The sequence below is a fragment of the Chaetodon auriga genome, chromosome 1, assembly GCF_051107435.1.
Source record: "Chaetodon auriga isolate fChaAug3 chromosome 1, fChaAug3.hap1, whole genome shotgun sequence".
In the NCBI taxonomy this organism is placed as follows: domain Eukaryota; kingdom Metazoa; phylum Chordata; class Actinopteri; order Chaetodontiformes; family Chaetodontidae; genus Chaetodon; species Chaetodon auriga.
The window spans coordinates 30,396,358-30,410,780 of NC_135074.1; the positions used below are offsets into that span (position 1 = coordinate 30,396,358).

General features: G+C 46.4%; 1 protein-coding gene across 1 annotated transcript in view; it reads right to left on the reverse strand.

The window, feature by feature from the left end:
• The window catches only part of samd4a (sterile alpha motif domain containing 4A), a 51,016-nt gene that overhangs the window by 9,080 nt on the left and 27,513 nt on the right, over nucleotides 1-14,423 (reverse strand). The window contains exons 3-12 of the mRNA XM_076734141.1: nucleotides 13,653-14,249; nucleotides 9,954-10,238; nucleotides 7,820-7,929; nucleotides 6,989-7,075; nucleotides 5,909-6,155; nucleotides 5,729-5,814; nucleotides 5,134-5,252; nucleotides 4,358-4,559; nucleotides 2,643-2,769; nucleotides 268-351 (exon numbers count right to left, since the gene is read on the reverse strand). Of these exons, the coding sequence (XP_076590256.1) occupies nucleotides 268-351; nucleotides 2,643-2,769; nucleotides 4,358-4,559; nucleotides 5,134-5,252; nucleotides 5,729-5,814; nucleotides 5,909-6,155; nucleotides 6,989-7,075; nucleotides 7,820-7,929; nucleotides 9,954-10,238; nucleotides 13,653-14,249 (1,944 nt within the window). The remainder of the gene's footprint in view (nucleotides 1-267; nucleotides 352-2,642; nucleotides 2,770-4,357; nucleotides 4,560-5,133; nucleotides 5,253-5,728; nucleotides 5,815-5,908; nucleotides 6,156-6,988; nucleotides 7,076-7,819; nucleotides 7,930-9,953; nucleotides 10,239-13,652; nucleotides 14,250-14,423) is intronic.

A 14,423-nucleotide genomic window follows, 5' to 3' on the forward strand; every position in this document is an offset into this window, starting at 1 on the left:
TTGTGTGTAAACATGTCTGGATGCTGCTGTGTACGCAGCATTAATGTCCTCTGCCAGCCACGTGCCTGCTGAGGTGATGAGCTGCACTACTCGTGCTTGTTTTTAGAGATCGAAACAGATGCTTTATACTAAATTGAGCCTTCTAACCAGCCGATAATGTTCATGTAATAAAGACACAGATACAGACTAACTAGACTAATCTCTGCAACAACAGAGTCTTATACATTAAGATTTACTGATCAGAATGAGTTAAAGTCTGTGTGTTACCTCCCAAGGCGTGCTCTGTCATACTCAGACACAGAGACTCAAGGCGATTGTTGATGTCTGGCTCTGTCACCGGTAACTGAAGATCTGCACAGTAACAGAAACAGATTTCAAGCAACATTAGCTTCAGAGATTCAATTACATTCATATTAAAACAGATGATGTGAAGAAAATGTCCTGGTGATGATCGCAGCAAGTTCAGCGAGAGAATAAAACTTCATTTGATCAAATGAGAAATTCTTTTCTCCAGCTGGGCCTCCTCATGGCAGACAGCATCAGTGTCCTCAAACTCAATCAGATGCCTTTGAGCAGAATTAAACAGAGTCGTGACGATGAGAACGCTTAAACTTTGAGTTGGAAAAGGACGAAAGAAGAGAAATCAGATCAGTTCAAAGGGACAATGAAGTCCACTCAACCAGAGTGTCGCTTCAATAATCACATTATACCACACTGTTCACTCCACCTCCGAGGCACTGAGACAATATCACTGATGGTCACTGCTCTGAAGTGCATGTTAATATAACATTATGATACTATCATTATCTCACACACTGATGATCAGATCTAACTTTTAACATTTAAATATTCTATAATAATTATAATAATTATTATTAATTAAAGACAACAGAACTGACACCAAGAAAACTCATCATCCAAAGACTAAAAGATTTTCTGTCTTCGACCTAATTGATTAATTGGGCCAGCGGCTGAGGCTCAGGAGGTAGAGCGGTCGTCTGCCAATCAGGAGGTCGATGGTTCGATCCCTGGCCTCAGCAGTCCACATGCTGCAGTATCCTTAGGCTGAACCCCAAAAACTGCCCCCGATGCTGTGCCACTGGTGTGTGAACGTACGTCTCTTTGGATTAAAGCGTCTGCCGAATGACTACTTGTAACTGTGATTGCAAACAATGCAGCAGATGAATCAATCCTGAAAGTTATTCTTAGCTGCAGCCTTCACATGATGATACCAGCAGAATGACTTGAATATCAGGCATACTGCACGTCTCACACACACAGTTTCTCAGCAGTGATTATTAAGATCATAACAAACACGATAATGCTATTAATGGAAGCTCGTCACATGAATTCTTCCTCTGTCCTTTTTTAACTCTCAGGTGCTAGCTGCCGTCGGCTGTCTTGGCCTCGACTGTGAGCAGGGTGGAGACTGTTTTGTCGAGGGCTGGGTTGAGGTTGGAGGGGGGAGAATGTGTGTGTTGGGGGGGGTGAAGGTGGTGGCTGTATTTGGGCCACAGTACAGCCTAGCAACCCCTTCCAGACATTCAGTCCTGAGCTGAGTCTTCAATACAGGCCGGGCGGTGAAAATCCCTTGTGGCCAGAGAGAAAAGCTGAGTTAGGCCCAGTAGTCCACACTGGGCTATTTATAGGCTCCAAATCCTCCCCAACACCCCCCGAGCACACACACCCCTCCGCCCCCAGTACACACAGACTTACAGTGACGCAAACACACACTGAAAAACTTTACGCATAGACACACACTTGTTCCTTCATCCCCTCTTTTCTCTGCTGTGTCTCACTTAATAAGTCTCTTTATCCATCTGCTGGCAGAGAGAAAGACAGATCGCACATACATACACACAGACAGACAGATGGGGGGGGGGGGGGGTCTGGCCTTCAGATCAGTTTCTCTGGCTGAGACCCAGCTATACCCACCCCTGAAGTGACTGCTATGTGTGCATGACTCTGCAGAGCTGTCAAAGAAGGAGAGATGGAGGGATGGGAGAGAAAGAGGGAAGGGGAGAGATGGGAAAGTTAAGAGAGCGAGTGAAGGAGAGAGGGAAGGGAAGGAAAGTGGGCCATGGAGCCGTGTCCTCACTGCACAAAGAGCCTCATTGTGAGACTCCTCTGACTCTTTCCTCCCTCCCTGCCTCTGTCTCTTCCTCTCTCACATACAGTCTCCCTCCTCCCTCCTGCTTTTTTTAAATCTGTTTTTCCTCTTCTTTCTAAAAAGAGGACATTTCGGGTCTGTGTGTGTGAGAGTGTGTGTGTGTGTGTGTGTGTGTGTGTGTGTGTGTGTGTGTGTGTGACAGAGCAGAGGAAGTCCCAGCTTGTCCTATTACTGTCCACTGTTCCTGTGGGACAAAGTCCAGGCAGCAGAGGCTACTGAAGGTCACTCTGCCTGGCGCCGATGGTTACCATGACCCGGGCCTGTGTGGATACCGGGAGTGGGGGGCTTTCAGGGCCAGCGCAGGCCGGGGGTTTCAGGGGTGACAACACAGCAGCACAAATGAGAACTAAACTTCAAGATTACTAAATGCCTGTGAAATCTGATCGATGCAGATCGAATCTTGCATTAAGACCACACTGTCTAAACACGGGTGAGTGTGTGTCTGTGTGTCATGGCTTTGTGCCTTTCTTACCGGCTTGTTGGAACATGACCATGGTTTGTGGCGTGGTGTGAACCGGCAGGGACCGGGTCCTCTGCACGGAGCTGTGTGTCCGGCTGGGCATGCTGTTGCTTCCTCCGGGGTTGGCGAACCACAAACCCTGAGGAGGATATTTTAACATTAAACCAACATATTGAGCATGTGTAGGATTAGAGTCTCATAGCTATGGTCAAAAAAAACATCAAATGGCAGAAATCAAAACCACCAACATCTCATCTGCTGCCAGTAGAAACTCAAACTCAACACAGAAACTGCTTAGAAAACAACTGTCAGCACAAACATTATCAAGTTATCTCACAATTTCACCAAATTCTATTTTTCATCTTTTACATGTTTGTATATCACATGATCAAAACTGAAGACCAATGTTGCAGGATTAGGATTAAAGGACAAAGTTGTGTGTCTGTAATAAAATCTGAAGCTCAAACTTCGAGCTCACGTCCTCCTCTGACTTCAAACTAATTTCCTGCATCAGTGCTTTTCACACGTCGCACTAACTTTCACTGATCAAAGATGAAATGTGCAGGCTCGAAAGAAGTCGATCAAGGCCGCAGCTTCTTCAACATGTTCACCCCCCACGCTCCTGTCTGGACGTCTGGCCCACACCTAATGACAGTCTGAGACGCTCACCACATGAATTCCTCACTGTAACCTGCCTATTATACCCCCAACACCACTACCACACGCCCCTCCCCTCACCTCTCTCCCTCTGCCCTCCCTCCTCGCGGCCCTCCAGTGCCACGGGCCAGGGAAAAACAGGAAATGCCTGTGCACTGTTCTCACTGCCTCTGACTGGCTCTCTCACTCTCATACAAACTCTCTCTCTCCCGTCGCCCCTCCTCCTCCAACACCACAGCTACCTCTCCCGAACTATGACTCACATATTTTCCTCCCACCCTCCTTCTCCCTCTCTCTACACATCCACGCTACAGTCCCACACAAGAAGGTCCAGTGTGAGGAGGAGGAACTGAGGTATTTCCTCCAATTGTAAGTAATGAGTGAGGGAGAGAGAGAGAGAAAGAGAGAGAGAGGTTCCCAATGAACTGGGTTAGCCCAGACCAAAGTGTGCCAGGATGGGCCTGAAACAGCTCCACAGCTCCTCCTGTTTCAGTGTTCGGCACTGACGCAGAGCCTCTGGTATGTGGGGTGACCTGCCTACGAGTTCCATCCACCTCACTTCATTCGCCAAACACCGCCGCTGCTCCTCTTCCTCACCCCGCATTTTTTTTGTCATGGAATAAAAAGTCTATTTCGGGCAGAATACGTGCTGAAGCAGGAATTCTGCTGCCCAGGTTATTGTAAACATCCTGGAATGTATTATTACACATTTCAAAATGTTCCTCTGTAGAGTCACGAACACCACTGCCAGTCAGCACTCCAGTCACTCCACACACACACACACACACACACACACACACACACACACACACACACACACGCACACACACGATAAACCCTTCAAATTAATTCACTTTAAGGAAATAATCTGAACATCCATCCTCATCTGACCTCTCTGACAAACCCAGCTGATGCTGGATCAAACAATGACACACTAAGTAAGTAAGTAAATACTAATAAACTGTAACACTCTCTGGAAACTGGAAACTCTGGTTTAACCCGACGTCTCTCCTTGTTTTCTACCCTGTCGACCTCAGGTCTCCTTGCTGGTCTCTGCTGGTTTGACCCACCTGTCTCCCCTGCTTGGGGCCGGTGGGTGTGCTGCTGGAGCTGCGAGGTGTGGGTCCCAGCAGCCCCCCGCTGCCCAGCAGGCCCAGCCTGGCACCTGGCAAGCTCCTGGAGGGCATCTGGAACTGGCGAAGGCTCCTCCTGGCTGACACGCTGCCCCCGACACAGCCAGCGGTGGGGAGAGAGTTGGACTGGCCGAAACGGCTGCAGCAGGACAAGACAAAAGGTGAGACACAAGCAAACTGTGTTAAGAAAGGAGCAGGTATGCATCCACCAAGTTTTACAATACTGAGCTGAAGAGTGAGGCCACGAAGGAGCAACATACATTAACTCCAGTCTGAACGTAGAAAAAAACATAAAAACAAACAGCAGACTTTTTTCCATAATCGCCATCATAGCTGTGATTTTTAGTCTGGGCTGATGGAGCCGTGGTGCTGCGGAGGACAAACCCCAATGTTTGAACAAAGTTGAAATTAAGAAATAATTCAGTTTTACATTGAAGATTCAAACCACACCACTGCTGATGGATACACAGGAAACACAGTCTAAAAACGAACCAATCAATCCATCTCTAAGTAGTTTCTCTGTTTACATTTATAATAACAGGAGGACACATTCTGATTGTTTGACAGCCAGAAATCTGTCATCTTTTCTGACAACCTGGATTTTCCTGGTTGTTTAATTGAATGTAGAGTGACTTTAACTTGATTCGTTTCCATCACAGACGTTAGAAGAGACAGAAAATGAAACGAAAGCTCCAGTCTGTCTGTGTGTTTACCTCCTCTGCGGCCGGTACCCTGCAATGTCAAGGAGGGTTTTCCTCGGAATGGACCGGAACAGCCTCTGGACCTGTTGTTTCCATGACAACAGCCTCTTCTTCTGCGTATCAGTGAAGGACTGACAGGGAGGGGAGGACAGGGAGTACGAATCAGGGATGAGCTGAAGCATGACTGGCTGAGGATGTTCAGGCGCACTGTGTGGCAACAGATGAGCGCTTCACCCAAAACCCATTTGAAGCTTCATTCAAAAACCTCAACAGGAGCTTCAAATGTAAAAAAAAGAAAGAAAAGACTTTCGGTACAGCCCTGTCATCTAAGATTCATGGTCAACCCGTCAGTCATTTACTGGCCTGATTTAGTTTCAAATCAAATAATTAAGTTCATGATTGTCTCAACATTTCAATTATTTTCTACACTGTGTGTATGTTTACATTAAAATAGAATTCAGGAAGAAATGAAAACTCAATGCTGCTCAAACTTCAGTCGTATTGGCAGACGTGTTGATAATTGGAAGTTTAGTCCTGAACATCCTGTAGTGTCTGCTTGTAGTTCACATGTATTGGAGTGTTAGTGTATTCCAGGGTGAGTGGGTACCTCATGGATAAGGCACTTGTCGATGAGTTGTAGGTAGGAGCTGATGTTTTCCTCATCTGACCTCGACACCAGCAGCTGGGTGCACACTGAGGAGGCACAGATGGAAAAAGAGGCATTAAAACACAAACATCTCTCTTCCATGAAAACAACCTCAACTGAGCGCTGGTGCTCGCCGCTCGCCTTTGCCCATGACACGGGTGAACTGGCCGGGCAGATCTCCCTCCGAGATGACGCTCGTGCCTGACTCAGCCTCCCCTCCGCCGCCTCCACTCAGGTGGGAGCCAGGTGCAGCGCTCTTTCCCTCGGGGCTCAGCAGGGGGCGCTGCAGGGAGGCCTCCTCGCCGCCGCTGAAAGCCTTGATAGGTGTCATGATCATCTGGTGGAGCTCCTGCAGCGGGGCGCGTAGATTACTGCCCTCCAACACATCCTGGTGGTGGTAGATGATAGGAGGGAAGAGGAGGAAGAGGAGGAAGAGGAGGTATGGAGAGTAAGGGAGGAGCGGATCAGAAAGAATGAAAGTTTTTTTTTTTTTACTTGACAGAACCTATGATGACATTTTGACATTTACTGAACTAGACCATAGACTACCTCTGTGATCCACCTGCACCCACTGCCATGTGACAGAGCAGAGAATAAAGTAAAACCAAAAATACACAGATGCAGTTTTCTGTGACCACCCGCGTCCCTGTGCATCGTATCAGCCTCCCTCCCACCCCTCACAGAGCTGTACATGAGTCCGTGTAAACCCAAAATACCAAGCAACAGGTGTCTCGTTTCCCCAGCTCGACCAATGCGGCGGGAACAAATTTTAAAATGAAGCGTTGGTGAAAAGGTTAAGTCTGAATTTAGCTGGCTCAAGAAGTCCCTCCTGTGGTCTGCCCTTGAGCGCCATTGTCTTGCTTTGAAGGCTGAATGGAGGGGTGAGGGGTGGGGGAGGCGGATGGGTTTAAATTGGGAGCCCAAAACTCTCCTTCCTGGATTAGGTGTTCCCCTAGCTGCCATCTCAGATACATAACACCGGCTGAGTGCGGCCACCCTTCTCACACTCACAAACACAGGAAAAGAGAGGCGGTGTCACGCGGTGGCCGCTATGGCTACGAGCTCAATCACCAATAACAAACATTTAAAAGCAAAACAAAACAAATACATCAGAAAGACTTGGAATTTCACACGGCTTCAGGTGGGACTTGAAGCTTTATGAGAATGTTTTTGTGTGATGATGAAGAGGAAGAGGAGGAGATGTTGTACATCGTCACTGACCTTTTCCAGGCTGCGCAGAAGGTTCTGTCTCTCCTTGAGCTTCATAATGCTGATAACAATCTTGTGTCTCGCTCCTTTAGTGACTTTCTGTGAGAGGAAACAGTTCTGAGTCAGACATCCTCTCCTCATTGGAAAAATACACGACTAAAACACGGATACCTATTCCCTGAGATAAGAGATGTGCATGTACTAACACGGGTTTTTCGAACATGAGTGAGGCAGATGATTTTTAGGAAACTGTAATGGCAGGAGATGCAACAAGTGAAGCTAGGAGAGATACAGTTTATCTCCTCATCCTGGGCTGGGAGCTCACAATGGAATCCAGCACATTACGTTTAGTTGAGGCTGATACAACGTCTCACACACCCAGTGAAGAAGTGACACTGACAGTCCATCTATCTCCAGACCGACTCCTCTTTGTGCTGCTGCTGAGCTTCAGCGTGTCTCAGTGTAGCTGCACGTCGTGTTAGGTGCAGGCAGAGAAGGAGTCAGCAGCACCTGGAGGAAGCGCACGGCTTCCCGGTGAGCCGTGTTAATTTTAGCTGCATCCTCTGTTTCAGAATAAAATCCTCAACGTCTTTGAGTAAAGGCACGGCATCGCTAAGTTTAACATTTATTCCAACATCATCAATATTAGCTGAAACTGCTTCTATTTAACACGAGCACTGAGTGACGACCTGGGACAACAAGACAATGTCCATTTCTCAACTGCTGCATTTTTATCAGGTTTATATGTGTTTGATAACGTTTACTGAATCAGTTTAGCCACTTTTCACATATTACATCATTGTGTGTGTGTGTGTGTGTGTGCGTGTGCATGTGCGTACGAACCTGTGCTTCTAGCTGTTCTTCAGTCAGTGACAACATCTCATCGTAGGTCATTGTGGAGAAGAGAGCAGCGTACTTATGGAGACGGAGACTCTTCAGCCATGCAGGGACATCTGCACACACACACACACACACACACACACACACACACAATATATATACATATATATAAAAATGTATACATATAACATACAAAACATAATAAATCATCTGTAACAGAGGATAGTGTTGAAATACATCTTTGGATTTCATCCTTCACACCATCCCAGACGTCATTTATGTTGCTACCTCAATAAATGCTAACAAATGCTGATGTAACGAATATATAATATTCAATCAACATTTTTTAAATATTCAATATGGAATTTATATGACATGAGTGTTGCATCAACCTGGCTTACATGTTTTAACTCTAATACATAAATATGTATCCATGTGTTTAATATATTAATCAGAGTAAATATATTTCAAGCACACGTGAAAAAAGCTGCAATTTTTCTGCAGAAATGTGAGGTGAAATCTAAAATACAAGCATTTAGAAAGACATGCTGTCGACAGAAGATCAACTAATCAGATTCTCACTGATCACATGTTTACTGAGACAATGCTTCCTGGAAATGCTGAAGTGCTTCGTAATGCTCCGCTCGTGTGTGCACACTCAAACTGCTGAGTGTCAGCGAGCAGCTGAGGCATCTTTGTACTAATTTCCAGTTTACAGTGAAGTTTTATGGCTGCTTTAAGGACTCACTTTGACACACATGCAGAAGCTCTGAGAACAAACAGGGACTTGTATGTCTGTGTCCACTACATGGACCCTGAACGTCTCCTCCTCTCTCTTCCTGCCCCAGTGAGTAATACAGAAGTCATAAATCATAAATCATGGATATAGTTACAGAATTTAAAACCAAGTCTGTGGTCAACGAAACATTACATGCACTTACATTAAATCTTCAGTGCTTTGTAAACCTCTGAAAATCGAGCACCTTATTTCACCACCTGACACTTAACAGCCAGCACAGAGTCTTTTCTGGCAGCAACAGCAACTGAAAAATTGTGTTAAGGTTTTCTTCTTAGCTGAAACTGACAAATGACAGCTCGTCCTCTTCAGGCTGTCAGTGAGGAACGTTAGCATTGCTCTGCTGTTTAGCTGGATGACATGAGAAGTGTTTGAAAAAAGAAAAAGGAGCGAGACTGCATGAAAGCTTTAACTCGGTGCAGACAGAGATAGCCTCAGAGTAAGGTCTCTGGGGTCGGCAGTGCTGGCCTCTGCTTCCCCTGACAAACTGCTCTGACTGGATCAACAACCTGCCAAAGCCTCTGGCTGAATGCCTGTGAGGCACACACAGCACACAGTCATTGACGTTTCTTCACTGAACTCGCTCTGTTAGCTGTTAGCGCTGAGGTCTGATCGTGAAGTTCTTCATTCTTACTGAATCCTCTCAGAACGTCATCAAACACTGAACAATAACAAAAACCTTCAGGTCCACTTCACAGTCCATTCAACAGGATAACTGCAGGGTTCGACAGCAAATTCAAGTATTCACATGAAATAATGTGAATATCTGTATCCTGTAATCTGGTGCTCTGCTCTCTGGTCGTGCCTCCATGTTAGGTCAGAACATGACATCTAATAATTCAAATGGTCCATCCACCAGTTAAACAGCCTCAGGCATAAGTAACATATTTAATGTCTGAATGTCCTGCACAAACATTACATCATTATTACATTAACTGTGATAACTTTACCATAAAATAAGACGATGAAGGACACGCCTCGTAGCCTTTACTTTGTGATACTGTTTTGTAGTAAAATGTTGGGTTTTCCGAGCAGTGTTGGTGAGTCTCTTCGAGGGAAAGTAGCTACGGTGTGTCTGGCCCAAAAGGTGCATTAACAAAGTCACCGAATCGAGCAGCACAGTCAACATTCAATCAGTCACAATCAGTGTTGACAACACTGCTACATGTGTGCATTTCGACAGCGTGTGTGTGTTTATCAGTCACTGGCATTCATTTTATGGGCTACACCACTTTCACAAGTGTGAACCACAATATCTGAATGCAAATACTTTTTCCACAATATGCTCTTTCAAAGATGATGAGTAATGCTGAATTGTACTAACTGGTCTTTCACACTCACCCCTCATGCCACTGCCCTCCTCATGGAAGGAACTGCGATGCAGACCTGAGCCTCCTCCTAAACCAGCCTCCTCCAGGTGCTCACTGCCTCCACTGCCAGAGGAGGCAATGCTGCTCTGGGGTGAGAGGGGTGCATGGTCTGGGGCTGGGCCTCTGGCGGTCCGGAGGTCTTCCTGGGACAGCCAGACGTGACCCAGAGGCTGACTGCTCGGGCCACTCATGGGAGGCGTGAGGGACACGGAGCGCTTCAGGGGACTGTGCTGGCTGCCACCTCCACTCGTCAGGACTGCAGGACAACAGCAAGACTAGTCAGGTAGGTGCAGGCTGTTAGGGTTTGTCTTGGCAGTCTGACTGCAGCAAAATCAGATTTCTTTCTAAAATCAGATCCTAAAGACAAACTGTCCACACTGTCATTTACAAGTGATCAGATCGGATTTGTGTGTCCAGACATCACCGACCTATCTGCAGGGGTTGTTAGTTGTGAGTGATGAAAAAGTCACTTTGACCTCTAATTTGAACGGCCAGATCGTCCTGACTGAAAACCGTATTTCAAACCAGCCCCAAGCGTAAACGCCGGTACCTCTGTGCATTCACAGACTGAGGGGATCTACATGTCAAAATTGTCTGTCTTTTGTAAAGCAGTGCAAAAACACATTTTGTACTTTGTGTATGGTGACTGCACAATTTCTTATGACTGACGTTTGATCTCCACAGCTGTACTTGTAAAACTAGCTCAAATGTGAAATTATAACGCAGTAATTGTTTGTGAGTTAACTGGAGACAGCTGGAGGGAGGAGGCTGCATCTGCCAGGCCGGGAACACACAAACCTCCTCTGATGTCTTATTTGTCTGCAACTGCTGATATCAGAATTTAAAAAAGTTCATCTCTCAAACGGACAGCCTTTGGATTCTCTCAGATCTACGACTGCTGCAAACTGTCTGCTCAACAGTGAGTCAATCTGAACAACTGAGCTAAACAGCAAACAAAACGTGCACGTTTAGTCTTCAAAACTAAGATGATTTCTTTGGGTCTGTCTGTCCTCCTGTTGGAGGAGCTACATGCGAATCAACACGTCCTGAATGAGGTAAAAATATCATTGAAGTAAATGCATTGCCAAGAAATCAGTCTGTATAATGAACCTTTCTTCCTCTTTCATCTCATTTCTCCATCAGTAACTGACATCTTTGCTCCACACGATGAACTCATGATGGAGACTAACTGGTGTCAAACCACAGTAACTGTTACTGCTGAAATACCACCGTTATAAACCTGATAACAGCAGCTCTCACATCCCAGACTTCTTCCTACTGAAGGAGGTAAACTGAATGAAAAGGTGGAGAGCCAAAGAGCTTTTTGTGTCGCCGCTCTGACGGGGTAAGCTGCCACCAATACTCCACTCTCTCTCCTCCTCTTCCTATATGCGGTCCTCTTACTGTTGGCGCTATGTATAGGACTTCATGGGCCCCGTTTAAAATAGGTGCCCAGCTAACATTACATGTTCCAGTCCCTAAATATTAGCCATTTTCCCTAAATACAGTCTCCCACAAAAGCTGCCTTACAAGGGAAAGGATGGGTGGTATGTGCTGCTGTGGCTTGGACTGACTGAGAGTGCGGGTGAGGGGGTCAACAGGATGTGGTATCAGTAGCACGCAGGTTGATGTGGTTGGACAATTATACTCCTGTGATCATGACGATGAGCAGATGAACACAGTGTGAAGGGAAAGGAAGGGAAGGGCTGAAGACTTGGTGACTGAGTAACAGGCTCGGGTCAATGCTGGATATTTCCCGATCAAAATGATGACTGTATTCTAAGGCTTGGATGCCGAGAGCATTGATGAAACATATCTTATCACCTGCCTCTGACTCTGCACACCTCTAAACATCCACACAGCGATGCCAGTTCGCTTTTGATGTATTCGAGCCCTCTACTCACTTCATTAGTGAAGAGCATCTGCTCACCGTGTCCACCAATCCTGTGCTCGTGGCCGGGGTAACTGCAGTTTATCAGTTGTGAAATCCTGAGGTCTTTTTTGTGGCACCGAAGCTGCTAGCAGTCAAACACACAAGTGGGTCTGTCTTGGAGCAGCGAGCAGGGCTTTAAATGTGTCTTTATTTATAAACCCTCAGCTGTTTCTTTCATCTCCCAGAAAAAAAAAAACACAGAGCCCTTGCATTCTTGTCTGGAAATATCCTGCTCTGACCATAGTTATGTTCAATTTCAACAGCCCTGCCCTCTCTGTGTGTTGTCTTCCACCTCACACAGCCTCTGTCGTTGCTGTGTGGGTTGTTCGGAGTGCAGTCCATCTGACTGTGCTCAGTCTATTTAGTGTGTTCAGGGTTTATTTAGTGTGTTTGTTAAGTTTGGAGTATACTTTATGTCTTAATAAGGACACCAGCATTTGAACTGATTTTAATATGCATCACCTTCGCTGTAAAGAAGTATTTGGGCCCAGCGTCAAATGTTCTCATTATCATCCAATCAAGCACAGGTGATACCAAAACATTCCTGTGATTGTTAAACAGCTTCTGACTGTATCTTGCTTCAAGTGTTTACTGCAAAGCCAAAACCTCCTTTCTGACGACTAAACCTGCTTTGTTCAGTTGTTTGCCGCATAAGTTAAACTTTAGAGACCCCATTGTGAAATGGTGCCTGGGTGCAGGTGATCAGGTGACCACCCCAGACAGCGAGGCCAGGCCAGAGTAGGTGGCTGCAATCAGTGAGGTGTTCTCAGATGGTGTAGAGGTTTTGACTTCAGACTTCAGAACCGGCAGGCCTGTGTTTGCTTTTCTGTACATGTTGATTTGATGAAGAAGAGCGAAACTCGCTATCTCAAGAGTGTGAAGGGTGGTGTCTTTTTCGTAGTCTTTCAAAAACAAAGAGCAAATGTGAGAAAGGGATTGAACTTTGTCTGCTCTGAAGTAAGTTCGCATGTCTGGTTAACTCGCTTACTATCGACAGCAGTAAGCAAGGTTACATCCAAAAGCAGCGGCTCTTTGTTTGTTTTGGGGATGTTCACACTCCAAAAAGTCCAGTCAAACTTGTGTTAGACACCATTAACTCGTGGCTTATTCCTCAAATCATTCTCTCCTGTCAACGAACACTAAAGCAGAGCTGAAATCAAACCACTGTGCTGCTTTTCCGAGTAGGTTTTTCTTTAAGCAACCTAACAGTTCAACGGTTGGTTAGACTGAATAATATTTTAATTAGTCATCGACAGGTGAGGGTGCTGATGTTGTGCCTGAGGCATGCGGCTTTGGCTTCAGTCTTTTAGGATTATATCATGTATGTAGGCATCAAGTACATACTTAAGACCATTTTACAGGGTTCTCATTTTAAAATGTGTCAGATGGAAACTTCTCAGCTGACTCACAGAGTGGAAGCATTAGCACTGACTTATATTACTTACACTTACAAATCTGCTAGCGGGAGTCATTTTAGCCAACAAAATCCAGCCGTCAGCTAGAAATGAGAAGCCGGCTTTTGTTTACTTCTGTGAGGGATTGAAGATCCAGTGTTTGAAAAATGACGGTGCTGTAAAGTTAAGGTTGATTTACAGGTAACTGTACGTGTCAGATGGTATAATGTTTGGAGCAAACAGGTGAAAATCCTTTATGAACAACTTTGATCATTCAATTGCGTTTATAGGCCCTCTATCAGTTTCAGGACATGGCACATGGGATAGAAGAGACTTCACTTACTAGTGTTACAACCTCCACCCGTTCCAACTGTGTTGATGGTTGCCGGCACAGAGGATGATGGGTAGAGAAGGAGGTGTCCGTTCTCACAGCCCTGCTGCTGCTGATGCCAGCCTCCGCCCAGCCCCGAATCCCTGGAGCTCTGCCACCCATTGAGGCGGTCGTCCGAGCCGTAGCGCTGGTGCTGATGCAAGGAATAGAGATTGCCTGATGAAGAGGTGTTAGTGGAGGAGGAGGATCCTGATGAGGTGAGGGTGGATGGAGGCGTGGACTGGTGGTGGTGGTGGTGCGGCCCAGCAGGAGGAGGCCTTTCCAGTGAATCTCCGCGGGCGGCAGCCCTCTCCTCCAGGTGGTTGAGCCAGAGTGCCAGGGCGGCGCGGTCTTCCAGGGAGGTGGCGGGGTGGATGAGGGCGTAGGAGAGGAGTTGGCGAGACTCCTCCAGGTGATGGCCATGCTCGATGGTGTGGGCCAGGATGCGAGGCAGCAGGCGCATGTACTCGCCCTTGGCTTCGACGTTGCCGGGTTTGAGCAGCGGGAGGTGAGTGAGGACGAGCGAGATGACACGCTCCTTAGACTCACCTTGCCACTGGCTGATCACCCCTGTGAGAGGAGACAAAGCACAGCAAGCATTACAAACCAACGATCCAACATCTGTTTCAAACTCGCACGGTGTATGACTGTTAAGGATATGACTACATGAATTCAAATGTCAGCGACTCGTGAAGCTGCCAACCAATCGTGGGTGACCCTGACTAACCTGGCTGGACCACAGTG